Consider the following 15765-nt stretch of genomic DNA (forward strand, 5'->3'; position numbering starts at 1 on the left):
AATTGGCTAGGATGTGTCTCTAGCATTCTATTGACCACTTACAAGATACCTTTCCCTGGAACCCTTTTAGCCTATACCATGGAGTGGCTGCCATCGTGGTGTTCTCATCCCCTGACAGATCTAATTTCCACAGCCCATCACAGCTGTTCAAAAGCATTACTTGTCTGCTTCCTGTTCTGTAGGATCCCAAGCTGGGAAGGGAGACCTTTTTTAAAAAATTAATATTAATAAGCAACCAGGAACAAAGGGTCCCTTTATTTTCTGTATTTTCTAACTGCATAGTAATTACTCATCCATATGAAGAATGAGGACCAGGTTGACTTTGCCTCCGGGAGGCCTGATGGTTTGCATTGTTGGGGAAAGCAGGTGCCACCCACAGATACATGCAAAATATCTTCCAAGGACCCATAATCCCACCTTTCATTCAGGAGAGCTCACCGATGAGGAAGAGGACTGAGGACATGGAGCAGAGGAGGGGGTGCCCCAGGTAGGGTAAATCAGGTATGGCTTCCTGGCACTTGGAGCCACATTTTGACAGAGAGGGCAAAGACAAGGACAGAGGGAAGTGGAGTGGCAGAAAGAAAGGGGACAGTGGCCACCTCAAGGGCAAAGGAATGGGAAACAATAGCCCCAAGCAGGGAATAAATAACAACTTGTTGGCAGAAGCAAAGGAAAATAGGGGAACTAAGGCAGAGATTTGCCATGGAATGCCCTCCTGTGTCTGCTTTCTCAATGCTTCTCATTCCACACCCCTTGCTCCAGGTCACAAGCCCAGCCCCAGACCCCAGGATTAGGGGTCAGACTGTTCTTTGTGGAGCTACAGCCAGGCTTATCTTCTTTAGATGGCACTGTCCTTACTGAGCTTCACTTCCATGAAGAATACGAACCTCCCTCTCCTATGACTGTATCAACTTGGCTTTCAAGATCTCCCAGAACCTTGACTGTCTCTATCTCTTCAAGCCCATATTCCCTGCCTAGCAGACAGCTCCCACTCCAAATTCTCCAAGGCCTGTGTCATGTCTTGCCTCCTCCACCAAGCTTCCTGCCTGCTTGGTACTCTCTGACCATGTAGGAATCTATCATTATTAAAGGGTAGCTCTCACATCGGTTGTATACTTTTGTCTTCCCCAGAAGCCTGAAAGTTGGCTGAAGGCAAGGACCATGCCATGGAATTATTCTGCATCCCACCCCAGCCCCTAGCATGATGCTGAGTCCAGAGTTAATCATCTTATGGATAAGAGCAAAAGGCCTACTGCTTGAGCAGCTATATATTAACATCTATGGAATGTTTAGAATGTACATGAATTATCTATAACTCGTCCTCCCACCTCAGTCCTGTGTCTTGAATCCATCCTGGACAATGTTGTCAAAGCTTGTCTAACATACAAATCTGATGTCAGTTCCTAGTTTCAAGCCTCCCATGGTCTCACGGGCCCTGCCCATGTAAATCCAGTCTTCTTAGCTTAGTACCAAGGGTTCCCTGCTCTGATTCTGCCCAGCTCTCCGGCTTTACCTACAGTTACTCCCCTGTTGCATTTTATTCTCCAGCCGGAATAAAGCATCTGCAGGGCCTCCACCTCACTCCACTGTCCTGGGGTCTGGTGGCTTTGCCCATGATGTTCCCTGGCCCCCTGGGGAGCTCCTATTTGTCCTTTAAAAGTGGAAACATTCACTCCCCTGTGAAACGTTCCCTGACTTTCCAGGCAGAGCTAACCACTTCCTCCTCTGTGCTACTTCTGTATGTTGGATAGGCTTCTGTTACCGGGCTTACAGCATCCTATTGTAATTACCCATTAGTTTCCACACTAGGTTGGGAGATCTTCAAGGGCATAGAGACTGCTTAGTATTTATTCAGGAACTTCCAGGGCTGTAGTGGGCATCCACTGGTTGTCTCTCCAGCATCATTCTTCCATTTCCCCTCTTATCAGCACGCAGGTTTTCCTTTGGGAATCCATCCTTACCCCACTGTGTAAAGAGCCATTCCATTTAGAGGGTGATAGATCCCACCCTCAGTGACTGGTTTTGTAACCCAAGCCTTAGCCAAGCAGCACAAAGCTCTGAACTTTCCTAGAATTCCGGACCATCTGACTCCCCTCTTCTGGACAGAATGGTATGATGCCAGAAACTGTTGCAATCATTTTGCCACCGTGAGTAAAACCAATATAAAGACAGTGTTGAAATGAGAAGGAGGACAAAGCTAAGAGAACTGCAGAAAAAAGATCCCTGAACAATCCAGGCATGAAACCCACTCTTCTATGGAGCTTCCAGGATGTCAGCCAATAAATCCCCCATAATATTTAATTCCCTGTAACATTAACCTATAGTGTTTAATCAGTGTTGGGAGGTTTCTGATACAGTGAAAAGCACCCTTGAATCAGGCTTAGGACAGTACCTACCACACCTACCACATATAACAATAATTACTACTGTTATACACTTAATAAATATCTGCCACATTCAACTCCATGGCAGATGTCCCCTAGGTCCAGTTCTGAAATCTACATCTGAAAGATCAGACTATGAGGTTTTAGGCCAGAGCCTGAGTGCTTGGCCTATATAGAGCTAGAAGCTGAGGCTACTTGGGCTGTCCCTACACGGTCTTTATTCCTGCTTGTGCCCGGTGTCCTGGGGGGCAGGTGTGTCCCTCATAAAAAACACAGCTTCTCCAGAGGGCTACTTAAGGGGGCCAAAGACCTGGGTTGAAGTCCAGGATTCTTCATCTTTGACCAAAGCCTTGCTCCCCAGGTAACCAGGTGTGTGATTAAAAATAAGTCACGTAGCCATTCTGTAGCCCAGCTTTCTCACAAAAACAAAACAAAAACATGCTTGTAAATCAGGCCACAAACTTCTGCCTTCCTGACTGTCTCACAGGGTGGCTATGGTAATATACATCATGGTGTGTATCTGAAAGTCAAAACTCTGCAGAGGCCAGGCACAGTGGCTCACACCTGTAATTCCAGTGCGTTGGGAGGTCAAGGTGGGAGGATCATTTCAGGCCAGGAGCTTGAGATCAGCTTGAGCAATATAGTGAGACCCTGTCTCTACCAAAAACAAAAACAAACAAACAAACAAAAGACCAAAAAACAAACAAACAAAAAAACCAAAGCCAGGCACAGTAGTATGAACCTATAGTTCCAACTACTTGGGAGGCTGAGGAAAGAGGTTCACTTGAGCTTAGGAGTTCAAGACTGTACTTCACTCCAGCCTGGGCAACATGTGAGAGTCTGTCTCAAAACAACAACCAACCAACCAACCAACCAACCAACCATCCAAATAAAAAAAACCTCGGCAAAACACAAGCAACCATGAATGATATACCTGGGCACATGCTCCCTGGATGATTCTCACTAACCTGCAGGTTGACCAGCTTTAGGGGCTTCCTAGACCCTGCAGTACCCCCACCCAGCCCAGGGTGCAAGGAGCGGGTCTCTAGGCCCCTCTCTGTTGTGCTCTACATGCCCTTATGGAGCTACCAAGGACACCACCACACTTTCCACCCCTGCTCCAGACAGCTGGGCCTGAGCTCCCAAGCCGACACAAGAGCAACGACCAACCAGCTCAGGGGGCAGGCAGAGATGTGTCAACCACTGAAAATAATTCCACTGATTTAAAAGACCATTAACATTCCCCCCACTCCATTCACTTTAGGATTAACTTATACTTAGGTCTGGGCTTCAAGGCTAGTCACTAATTGCACTAGAGTTGATTTATCAAGTGCACAGTATTTCTATTACAAAATTATTGATTAGAGCTGATGTATTTTATCCTCAACAGGGTTGGTCTGAAAGCCCTTGGAAAATGAATGAAGCTGAGGTCAGCAGCGGGCAGCTCTGAGCATTATTATAAATTCACTGGGGTTACTGAAATCCAATGCTGGACTCCTTATGGTGAAAAGTCCTGGCTGTCCCAGAAATGAACATTTTAATGACAAACTGGGAAACGAGGTGTCCATCCCCAGAACACACAGCAGTGGACTGAGAGATGTGGGTTCAGGTAAGATCCTTTGGTAAGTCTGACTGGTTGTGGTGGTTGGCCCTAATGGGTCAGAGATTTGTTCTCCCCCTGGGCCACTACTGGCTTGATTCCATGGCCACAGATGTGGCTTCATCTTAGCACAAGGGTGTCCCCATGACCTTACCCACAGATGGACCATCTTGGGGTCACAGCCCCCAGAGGATGCTTGCTGCTAGCACAGGGAGGCTGGGTGAGAAAGCAGAGATGGCTGCACTGCATCCCCCGCTCCGCACCCCCATGGATTTTGCTCATGGAAGCGCAGGAAAGCCCTCTTCAGAAATGAAGGCACACATTGATCCATTTTCCTTTTTTAAATGAAGCTGACAGTGGTCATTCTCAGGCCAGAAACAGTGCATTGTGGGAAACACAGACTTTCAGAGGACAGGACTAGAGTCTCAGGCCACCAAAGGCTACAAGTGTCATCTGCCTTTATATTCCTTGGTACTTGGCACAAAACAAATCCTTAATACATGTTGAAAGCAATACCTGGGAACCCTAAAGCTTATGGTGCAACTGACCCAAATAGCTCCAGGATCCCTCCAGCAAGTGGAAGAGTATATGTTGGACACTATCTTTCATGTCCCCCAGCCCCTAACATATATAAGGCAGAGGCTTGTAGCGGGGACACAGAAAACATCTTGAAGGGGGATTGGGATGGGCATGACTACTTCTTGAGATCTATTCTCCTCCCTAAAGCATTTTCTTTTCTGGTTCAACTTAAACTATTTATTCCACCCTCTGACTTGCATTTTACTTTTGCTCATTTCACCAACTGGAACTGGAGCTCTTAGAATTTCCAGCCACAGGGCAGCAAAGCCATTTTCCTAGCAGAACCAGACCTGGGATTTAGGCCAGTGGGAGGGGATTTTCTGCTCTCCCTGCCTTCTGTCCCTACCCTCTTCTCTTACTCCCCAGCCTCAGGTCAATTTGCAGCTTCAGCAGCCCTGAAGCCTGACAGTTCCAGCCATCTCCCTGTGCACCTTCCCCACCCGCACCCCCATGCAGGCCAAGCTAGAAGAACAGCTCCTTCCAGATTTATCTTCCTGGGCCTTGGTGCCCTCATTCTGTTTGGTGGCAGATTGGCCTAACTCACATTCAATCCTCGTTCATTCCGATTCTGCCACCAATTTCCACAGCTTGGTAGATTCTTTCCACAGCACTACCATTTTGCTTTATCTCTACGCATTCTCTCAGGAGACTTTATGGACTCTGACGTTTTCCTGGGCTTCTGTCTTCCACAGTAGATAACCTGCACCCTGAAGGTTCAGATCCCACCTGTGTTCCATCAATGCTCTTGCAGCATTGGGCAGAGCCACCACACCCTGACTTAAAGAGCAGGTTCCAGGAGGCAGGCACTACTCACTCGGCATCAACATGTAAGGGGTGGGGATACCTCCAAAAGCTCTGAGAGACCTCTGGCACTCCCTTATGGCTTGTCACCACAAATGTAGGGAAGATGGTGTGTCTAAACTGACTGCATGTGCTCCTGTTCTAAGGGCACAGGCTGCAGGACTCCTCCTTTCCCCTTTAGGGAGCCTTTCTGGGGAGTTGGAGGAAACTGGGGGTGGTTCCTTTCGGATGTTCCAAGCACACCTCCCTTCCTGTCTCCATGAAACTGTGCCAGTCACCTCCATGCTAAGAATGCCACCACTCTTACTCTACTTAAACTTCACCAACCTTAAAAACAAATGGCAATGATCCCTGTCTGCAGACCAAGGATCTCAAGATCTCAATCCCTTCCTCACCGTGTCTCATTTCCCCTCCACCCCAAGAAGTAATCCATATAGACAGGACTGCCACATAGACCTGTATCCCTGAAGGGCTGGCTGTGACCTGCCAAAGGACTCAAGGAGTAGAGGGGCTCGAAGGAGTCTTGCTGGTAGGCCTTAAGAAATAAAAAAAGATCTGCTCTGTTCAAGAATAGTATGAGAAAGACAAGAACAAGGAAGACCTTTAAGACTCCTTCCAAACCTGGTTCCATTTTTGCACTATAATTGGACAATATCAACAGAGATCTCAGTGGGGAAGGCTAGAGCTGAGGGTGGTGACCCAGTTCTGGACCGGGGGAGCGGGGAGTGTGAGGGGAGGTGGTGGTGGCTGATGGTGAGAACATGGATCCAAGCCCCTTGGAAACATTGAAAATATGGAGCCCCTTCTCTTACTGGTCCCCGCACTATCCTTCAGACGGCCGTGCTGTGCCGAGCCGTCAAAGACCCTGTAATATCAACTCAACAATGCATGTACTACAACTACAGCTACGGCTACCAGTACATCTACTACAGTGCATGCATTTAGTTCAGTCCCACAGATACATACAATCTAAGAACAGGCAGGGGAGGTGTGAAATGTTTTACTGGACAACAGGTGTTTTGGAGTTGTAACTAATAAAAAAAAAAATCAAAAACGAAAGTGTACAAAAAAAGACATTTCTTGAGAGTTGGATATGAGTTTGTTTCTTGAACTGTTTCATCTGAACAAGCAAAAACATGCAAACCAGCTGGTACTAACAGGAAGCTGGACACTGAGAGAGGATTAATAGGTGTGGACAAACCTTCCCGCTGAGCGTGCTCAGAAGAGTGTTTGAGAGGAGGTGTGCAGATCCTAGCGTAAGAGAGGCGGGAAAGTATGCCTCAGAGACACTCTCACCGCAGCCCCAACCAAGCAAGAGAAAAGACAACAGAAATATGACTGCTCACACTCACCACCACCATCAGGAGCTCATGTTACTAGATTGGAATAAAGCTGGCAAGTATAAAGTACAGTAAGGGGTCCTGGCTGGGGCTGGGGAGAGGTGGGACGGGGTGGTACCAGGGGCTCAGAAGCTCTAAGATTGATACACGGACCCACCCATAATGTCACCCCCAACTAAAATACCCTGAATATCCAAACCACTTCCCTCAACTGTCGGGGGAGGCTTCTGTCAAACTGAATTTAGGTTTGGGTGGGACATGATGGGGCCACTGGAACTGAATGAATACGATCAAAATAAACAAACAAACTCTCGACTGAGCACAAGAAAAGATGACATTTCAAACTACCAGGTGAAGGGAAAAGAAAAGTGACCACTGATAGTGAAGTTATCTAGGAGTCGGCAGGGACCTCACCGGGTGGGGTCCCCTGAGCTCTGCTCACCTCAGGTCCTGGGGGAATTAGGAATAGGGGGGCAGGCTGGCCCAGAGGAGTTGGCTGAGGTGGGCACAGACCTCAGGGCTCCCCCCCGGACCTCCTACCCTGACACCATAGCCCTGACGGTTCCAAGTTGCCACCCTGAGCAAAAACGAAGCTGCCTCCCACCCCACGGCCCTCAGCAAGTGCTTCTCACCTCAGGAAGCTCCCCCTATAAGTCATAATAGAAGGAAAAAAAAAAAACCAAAACCCCAAACATTGGAGCTAGACAAAAATCAAAGACAAAAAAAGGGCCCTCCATAGGATGATGTCTGATCCCTGAACAAAGCCTGAGAACCCCTGGGGAGCGGAGGCCACGTTTCCTACTGTTTGGAGTTGCCTGCCGGGTTTAGCACGGTACCAAGTTCAGAGTAGGTACTCAACAGACCCTCCCTGAATGTCTCCCTGTGTTTCCCTATAAGGGAATGCAGTTGAGTTCGTGCCGACCTGCAGTAGTTGAGGCTGCAGGAGCATCCTTTTCCCCTGGGGAGGGAGTGGGGTGGGTAAGGCAGGGCTTCAGGAGCTGGGGAAGGTGAAACTAGGCCATCAACCCCCAGTGAGCCCTCTGCGGCCTAGACTGATGCATACACCCAAGTGAGTCTGTGTGGTGCCTTGAAATTCAGAGCAAAGAGCTTCTGCCACTGAGAGGCCACTCACAGGTAAATAATTGGCCCTCCCATTAGGCTTGGCTTCCCGATCATTTTCTAGAGGGAGTGAGGTAACAGTCCCCTTACTGGCAGAATGCGTTAAAAGAAAGAAAGGCAGAGTGCTTCCTTTCCCAAACCTGTAACCCTGTTTCAGGTCCAAAGTGGGGCTGAGGAACTAGGGTAGCCTGGCTACAAACAGGCAGGTGTCTTCCTGCCTAGGCAGTGCCCTCACTATGGTGAATACAGTCTAGTCATTGTCCTTGGGCGCATCCCAAGCCCCTGACACCCATGCCCGGCAGCACTGTGGGGTTGCCCTATAGCTTCTAGGCTAACACTGCACCCTGTGGGGCAGGGCAGGCACCTCGGAGTTGAGGATTTACTCCTTGCGCTAACCCAGGCTGGTGTGGGCAGGTGGTCTGGGAGCACACTCCTGAATACAGTTCACTAACAGTGCAGCGATGAGCATGGCTGACCTAGAATGGGCTGGGAGAGACTTTGCTCCCGATGGAAATGGCTACAAATCAAACACCATTGATCCTGAAAAAAAAAAAAATGTGTGGCTGGAGATGACCTTGGGGGTTAGGGGTTAGAGGGATGGGTGGAACTCCCGCCTGGCTCTGGGGGTCCATGACAGGGTGGGGTGGCAGAAGGGGGCACAGACTGTGGGAGACGGCTACGGCTCTCAGATTCATAAAGAACCCCATGCTGCCCTTTAAACTTGCCATGAAGTCAAGGAGAACGGGGTGGGGTGGGGAGAGAGGCAGGGTTAATTTCGGGTTAAAGTTTAGTTTCATAATCCAAGTTATAAAAAGAAAGAAACTGAACGGAGAAAACAACAACCAACAACACTCAAAAATCTCAAGAGTTTTCTTTTCTTTTCCCCAACCCCAGGCACAGGTAGGGCCAAGGCTTGTTTATATGATACCAAAAAGCACTCAAGTTAAAAAACTAAATGGCACAGGGAGACACGAGGCAGCTGTGCACCCCGCCCCCAGGGCCCAGGGCTGGGGGGACCGAGGGACACTGGCCAGAGGGCAGGTGGGGCCTTTGGACACTGGCTGTGGTGAGCAGAAGCTCAGGAAGGGGGCCCCACTCTCTGGACCTGCCTGCCAGTCTGCCCACTTGCCAGCTCTCTGGCAAACTGCCCCTCGGCAACCCCTGAGAACTCCCTAGCCCCCTCCAAACAAAACCCGAGTGGATGATTCGGGGGAGTGGGTCCTTTGTAGCTCGAGGCAGTGCCAGTTTGCATGGAACGGATTTTTACTGAAGTTTTCTAATGGGCCTCACTGTGCCAACTTTTCATCACCCAGGGTGTGGGTTCTTGGCATTTGCCCTCTGGGCTTTTAATGCTCTATTTCCTGGTACCCCAGCCCCCCACCCTGCCCAGCCCCACCCTCCTCAGAGCCCTGTGACATCAAACTAGGCGCTTCCCTGGGTGCTCCAGAGCCCTGTCCGTGGGGCATAGGGGGCAAGAGCTGCAAACCATGACCACTCAGTTCAGGGAGCAGGGGTGGGGAGGGAGCCCAGTGCACAGCGGAAGCCCTGCTCGCCTGGAAAGGCAGAAAGCATTTTGGGGAGAGGGACAAAAGGGACCCCGGGCATCTTGGACATGTCCCAGCTCTGGCCTGACCCCATGGTAATGCTGGGATAGTGTTCCCATGTCACTTGAGGGGTTCCAGACATTTAAAAGGTTGGCTTTGGAGATCGAAGGACTGGAGCAACCTCAGGGGACAGAAGGCCCAATTCCCTTGGCAGCTGGAGCCGAGGAGTCTGGCTAAGAAGAGTCTGGGAGGCACAGCGGCTCCGGAAACAGCAGCTTCATTTACTGAGGCTCAGGGCTGGCCTTATGGCTTTCAGGTGCTCTGGGGGTTTAGCCAGAATCCAGCAAGCCCACCTGCCAGTGCAGCAGGGGCCCAGGGGACAGCCTAGCATTTCTCTGGCTGGCTCAGGGACCCAAGGAAGGGAGCCTGTTGAATTAGCAAAAGCCAAGGAGGGAAATGACCACAGGTACCTGAAGCTAGTTGTCAGGTGACGGGGCGGTCAAAGTCAAAAAGAAACTCAGGTTTTTTTTTTTTTTTTACAGAGAATAATAATCTGCCTTTGGTTTGCAGTCCCATGACTCTGACTGACCCCACTACAAGTGCCCTGGGTGGCCAGGCCTTGCCCGCGCCTCCCTGTCCACCCCCTCCCCGGGGCTGTGGTGAGAGTGGTGTTGGACAGATGCAGCCACATAGATCCGACAGGGCCTTGACCTCCCCCTGCACACTGGGGGCATGCCTGGGAGTCGCCTGTCCCATACACCTTCCTACCTGATCCTCTTGCTGCCGCCACCGCCGCTGCTGCCACTGGTCCATAAGCCGCTGCTGGGAAACCTGGCCAGGAGAGAGAGGAGCCTGTGTCACAGAGGAATCCTTGAAAGGGCCAGGCACAGACCCAGGTCACGGGCCACACAACCCCCGCCCTCCACACAAAGACAGGAGTGCGAAGGGATTTTCACGGGGCAGCTTTTGAGAGGGACACAGAGTAGTGGCTGTCAGGCTTCCAGAAGGCACAACATCTTTAGGTGCATTTGATTCTCACCCATTTGTCACCCCAGAAGCTGGTTCTAGAAGGCCCACAACAATAATTCAAGAATTGTAGGAGGAATTTTTTTCTTGAGAAGCGGGGTTGAGCTCCCTGTTGACCCTGCATTGACACACGGTGGCTCCCCTGGGGTTGTCTTGAGTAGAACTGAGCATGGCTGGGCTGGCCCACTGCTCCTTGCAGAGATCGTGGCAGAGTGGTCAGCCCCGTGCCACAGGCAGGAGGCACTTGGGACGGCCTTTGACAGAGCAGGCACCTTGGCCAGGAGCTGGCTTAATGCCAGCTGTTCTCTGAAGGCTCTGCAGGTTAGCGTGGCCTTTTTAACTCCAGACTTTTGTCAAAACATCAAGTCAGCAGCATCACAACCCCAGGCCCGAGGGTGAAGCATTTGGGGGTCCCAGGTGATTGCATACACATGGAGCCAGAGAGGAAAGGGAGCGCGGGGCTGCAGGGGTCTATGTGGAGTGAGCCCTATGGCTTTATTTGATCTCTCAGTGTTTCAACCTCCTGAGGCAATTGTGGGAATTTAGATGTGGCTCTTCGGTCTGAGCCCCATGGACCAGATGAAACTGGCACTAGAGGGTTTCCTAGGGGTCCCTGGAGTTCTTCTTGATCAAGGCTTATGCTATCTAAAAATGCACCAGGCAGCAAGGCTGTCCCAGCAATGGGAACAATAGTCAGAAGGCCAAGGTAACTTCTTGTAGCTGCAGATTCCAGATGAAGTATGCCAAGTCCCCTCCCCTGGGCTTCTCTCAGCCACCAGCATGTGCACACACAGCCTCACACTGGGCCACACACAGATACACTCCCATACATATAAAGACACACATCCTCTGCCATCCAGGCAGATGCTTGGAGGCCTGACCCCAAGACCCATTTCCAGTGACTGTGGTTTTGAATGATGTGCCAGAAGCCAGCCGCAAACTCAATAAAAAGCCCCCAGCAGGGCTGCTCAACTGTAGCCACTGAGCCTTTTAAACAAGGAATTTCTACAGGATGAGAGGAAGACATGCACCGTCAGGGGCAGGGAGCAGAGGAGGGAAGAAAGCAGAGACAAAGCTCCCCCAAACAGAGCGAACTAGAAGCCCACTAAACTCTAAGACTATTGTCCTAGCTACACGGTACTACTGAAGGGAAAGAAGTTCAAAGGGGAACATGCTACTCTAAAAAGGTCAGGCTAAGCTACTTAAAATGTCAATGAAAAGAGACATACTTGCATTTAAATATGGTAATAGGGCTGTTGAAGGGGGGAAAAAGAAAGATCCAGGTGAAATAAATGTACGGTTGTCCCTGGCTGCAGGTCTCCAAGCTCCCATGGAGACCATGCATGGTGACTGGAGGCCCACCCTTCCCCAGAAGGCAGCCATGAACCCAGAGGGAGACCAAGGAAGGGACCCCCAACCAAGTCCTCTCCCCATTTCTTCCAGGCAGGATCTAGATTTCTGAAGATGAGGGTCCTGGCAGAAATTGCTGAAGAAAAATAAGGAAGAAATCAAGTTATTTCTCTCTGTCCCAAACCCCAGGACACCGAGGCTTCTGCTGCTGTAAGAGCAAGGCCCAGGGGACGCTGGAGGGAGAGGATGCAGGCGAGTCATTCCTTTGCACTCCTTGCTGTGCACTTAAAACAGCAGGTTTCCTCTGAAGCATGGAAAGACTTGGGGGAGGGGGAAGGAGGAACGAAGTGGGGAGGGGAGTGTAGTCAATAAAAAGACTTGTTAAAAAAAGGTCCATCTTCTGGAATTGAGTGCATTTTGGACAAAAAGTCTGAAAGAGGAAGAAAAAATATACTTATCCAAGAAAGGAAATCCATTATCCTTAATCTCAGATAAAGGCTCCTGCTGGAGGTGGAGCATCAGACGCTGCTGAGGACTGGAATTTTATCTCCACCCTGGAGACGGAGGGTGTGAGAAGAGGGGCTGAAGGAGCAGGGCTGCCCGGTCTGTCCCTCACACAGCACAGGCAGCAGTTCCATAGTCGCCACCCCCACTGCCTCTGTGCCCTCCATCTGAAACACCAGGGCCATGCCAACACCTGGCCTAGCCCCTTGGGAGCCTCCTGGTGGGGAGGGGACGGAGCTCGCACCAGCATCCTGTACAGCGGTCCTCTTGGCCCCCTTCCCCTGCTCCTCACCATCCCCCTCCTGTTCTATTAGGCCGTCCAGCCTCACCAGTCAACCCTCACCTGCCAAATATGTTTTCCATATGACCTGGCAGACAGGCCCCTGATACTGAGTTCCCAGGGTCAGGTCTCTTCTTGGTGGCTGGGCTTGTGGGAGATGGGCAAGCACAGATAAAAGGGGTGTGTGTGTTGCGTGTGTATGTGTTAAGTGTATGTGTGTCAGGTGTGTGTGTGTAATGTGTGTTTGTTGGGTGTATGTGTGTTGGGTGTATGTGGATGTGTGTGTTGAGTGTATGTGTGGATTGGATATGTGTGTTGGGTGTGTTGAATGTGTTGTGTACATGTGTTGGGTGTATGGATGTGTGTGTTGAGTACATGTGTGTTATGTGTTGTGCATATGTGTTGGGTTTATCTGTATGTATGTTGAGTATATGTATGTGTTGTGTGTGTTGTGTTTTTTGAGTATATGTATTGTGTACATGTGTTGGGTGTATGTGGATGTGTGTGTTGAGTATATGTATGTGTTGTGTGTGTTTTGTTGAGTGTATGTATTGTGTACATGTGTTGGGTGTATGTGGATGTATGTTAAGTATATGTATGTACTGGGTGTGTGTGTTGTGTGTTGAGTGTATGTATGTAGTGTGTGTTCTGTGTGTTGAGTTTATGTATTGTGTACATATGTTGGGCGTATGTGGATGTGTGTTGAGTGTATGTATGTATTGTGTGTGTGTGTTGTGTTGAGTGTATGTATTGTGTAGAGTGTACGTATTGTGTACATGTGTTGGGTATGTGTGGATGTGTGTTGAGTGTATGTGTGTATTGGGTATATGTGTTGTGTGTTGAGTGTATGTACTGTGTACATGTGGTGGATGTATGTGGATGTATATTGAGTGTATGTATGTATGTGTGTGTATTGTGTGTTGAGTGTATGTATTGTGTATATGTGTTGGGTGTATGTGGATGTGTGTTGAGTGTATGTATTGTGTGTGTGTGTTGTGTTGAGTGTATGTATTGTGTACATGTTGAGTGTGTGTGGATGTGTGTCGAGTGTATGTGTGTATTGTGTGTGTGTATTGTGTGTGTGTGTTGAGTGTATGTACTGTGTACATGTGTTGGGCATATGTGGATGTGTGTTGAGTGTATGGATGTATTGTGTGTGTGTTGTGTGTTAAGTGTATGTATTGTGCATATGTGTTGAGTTTATGTGGATGTGTGTTGAGTGTATGTATTGTGTGTGTTGTTGTTGTGTGTTGAGTGTATGTATTGTGCATATGTGTTGAGTTTATGTGGATGTGTGTTGAGTGTATGTATTGTGTGTGTTGTTGAGTGTATGTATTGTGTATATGTGTTGGGTGTATGTGGATGTGTGTTGAGTGTATGTATTGTGTGTGTGTTGCTGAGTGTATGTATTGTGTACATGTTGGGAGTGTGTGGATGTGTGTCGAGTGTATGTGTGTATTGTGTGTGTGTGTTGAGTGCATGTACTGTGTACATGTGTCAGGTGTATGTGGATGTGTGTTGAGTGTATGTATGTATTGTGTGCATGTGTTGTGTTGAGTGTATGTATTGTGTACATGTGTTGGGTGTATGTGGATGTGTGTTGAGTGTATGTGTGTACTGGGTATATGTGTTGTGTGTTGAGTGTATGTACTGTGTACATGTGTCGGGTGTATGTGGATGTGTGTTGAGTGTATGTGTGTATTGTGTGTGTGTTATGTGTTGAGTGTATGTGGATGTGTGTTGAGTATATCTATGTATTGTGTGTGTTGTATGTTTAGTGTACGTATTGTGTACATGTGTTGGGTATATGTAGATGTGTGTGTTGAGTACATGTGTGCTATGTGTTTGTATATGTGTTGGGTGTATGTGGATGTGTGTTGAGTGTATGTATGTATGTGTGTGTTGTGTGTGTGTTGTATTTGTTCAGTGTATGTATTGTGTACATGTGTTGGGTGTATGTGGATGTGTGTTGAGTGTGTGTTGAGTGTATGTATGTATTGGGTGTGTGTGTTGTGTGTTGAGTGTATGTATTGTGTACATGTGTTGGGTGTATGTAGATGTGTGTGTTGAATACATGTGTGCTATGTGTTGTGTATATGTGTTGGGTGTATGTGGATGTGTGTTGAGTATATGTATGTATGTATGTGTTGTGTGTGTGTTGTGTTTGTTCAGTGTATGTATTGTGTACATGTGTTGGGTGTCTGTGGATGTGTGTTGAGTGTATGTACGTATTGTGTGTGTGTGTTGTTGAGTGTATGTGGATGTGTGTTGAGTGTATGTATGTATTGTGTGTGTGTTGTATGTTGAGTATATGTATTGTGTACATGTGTTGGGTGCACGTAGATGTGTGTGCTGAGAACACGTGTGTTGTGCATGTGTTGGGTGGACTAGGGCCACCCCAGCTGGGGCTGCCAGAGACCAAAGAAGCATCCTGGTGGCCTGAGTCTAAGGCTGTGGTGACAGAGGGCACAGGCAGTCTCCAGGACAGGCCCTTTGTAGGACACAGGAGGCACCTGAGGACCGGGAGGTCCCTGGTGGATACGACCCTCTGGGGCTGGACCTGGGAGGGCTGGGAAGTACAGGGGAGAGAAGCCTGGCAGAGTGGCCTCGTGGCCCTGTCTTCGGCATTTCTCCTCAGGCTCTGAGGAGGCAGAGGTCACCTGGGACAGGCTAATTCCTTGGGAAACCAGGGGCTGGGTTATCAAGTAGGGGACTGTCTTAGCAGAGGGTGCTGGTGGGAAGACTGCAGGGAACCAGGCAGGTGTCCTGGCAGGGCTCAAGGCTTCTTCATAGGGCCTCGGGCCAAGCAAAGATGTGGCAGAGCTCCTTGTTCCACAGGTGCCCACAGCTGCCCAGCACCCCACTGCTCAGAGTGGGAAATGATCACCCCTCCACTGCTGGAAATGTAGCGAAGGGTGTCCCTCCTCAACATAGCTTCCCTGGCCAATGTGTGAAGGGGCCACCAGACTCCTCCTCGTGAGGCAGGGCAGCATAGCAAACAGCAGAGCACACAGACTTGGAGCCTGTCTGGGTTCAATCTCTGGCTCAGTCACTTACTAGCTGTGTGACTTTAGGCAAGGTGCTTATGCTCTCTTTGCCTTGATGTCCCCAACTGTAAAGGAGATGACCATTTTCGTGCAGAATTAATATATGCAAAGTGCTTAGATGAATGCCTGGCAGTGAGTAAGCTTAATTGGTGAGAGCGCGGTGGCTCATGCCTGTAATTCCAGCACTTTGG

General features: G+C 49.2%; 1 protein-coding gene across 2 annotated transcripts in view; it reads right to left on the reverse strand.

The window, feature by feature from the left end:
• MSI2 (musashi RNA-binding protein 2) overlaps positions 1-15765 on the reverse strand; it is a 435331-nt gene that overhangs the window by 22730 nt on the left and 396836 nt on the right. For both annotated transcript variants that reach the window (XM_011953723.1, XM_011953722.1), the window contains one exon: positions 10136-10198. In XM_011953723.1, the coding sequence (XP_011809113.1) occupies positions 10136-10198 (63 nt within the window). The remainder of the gene's footprint in view (positions 1-10135; positions 10199-15765) is intronic.

Source organism: Colobus angolensis, unplaced genomic scaffold (assembly GCF_000951035.1).
Source record: "Colobus angolensis palliatus isolate OR3802 unplaced genomic scaffold, Cang.pa_1.0 Scaffold37, whole genome shotgun sequence".
In the NCBI taxonomy this organism is placed as follows: domain Eukaryota; kingdom Metazoa; phylum Chordata; class Mammalia; order Primates; family Cercopithecidae; genus Colobus; species Colobus angolensis.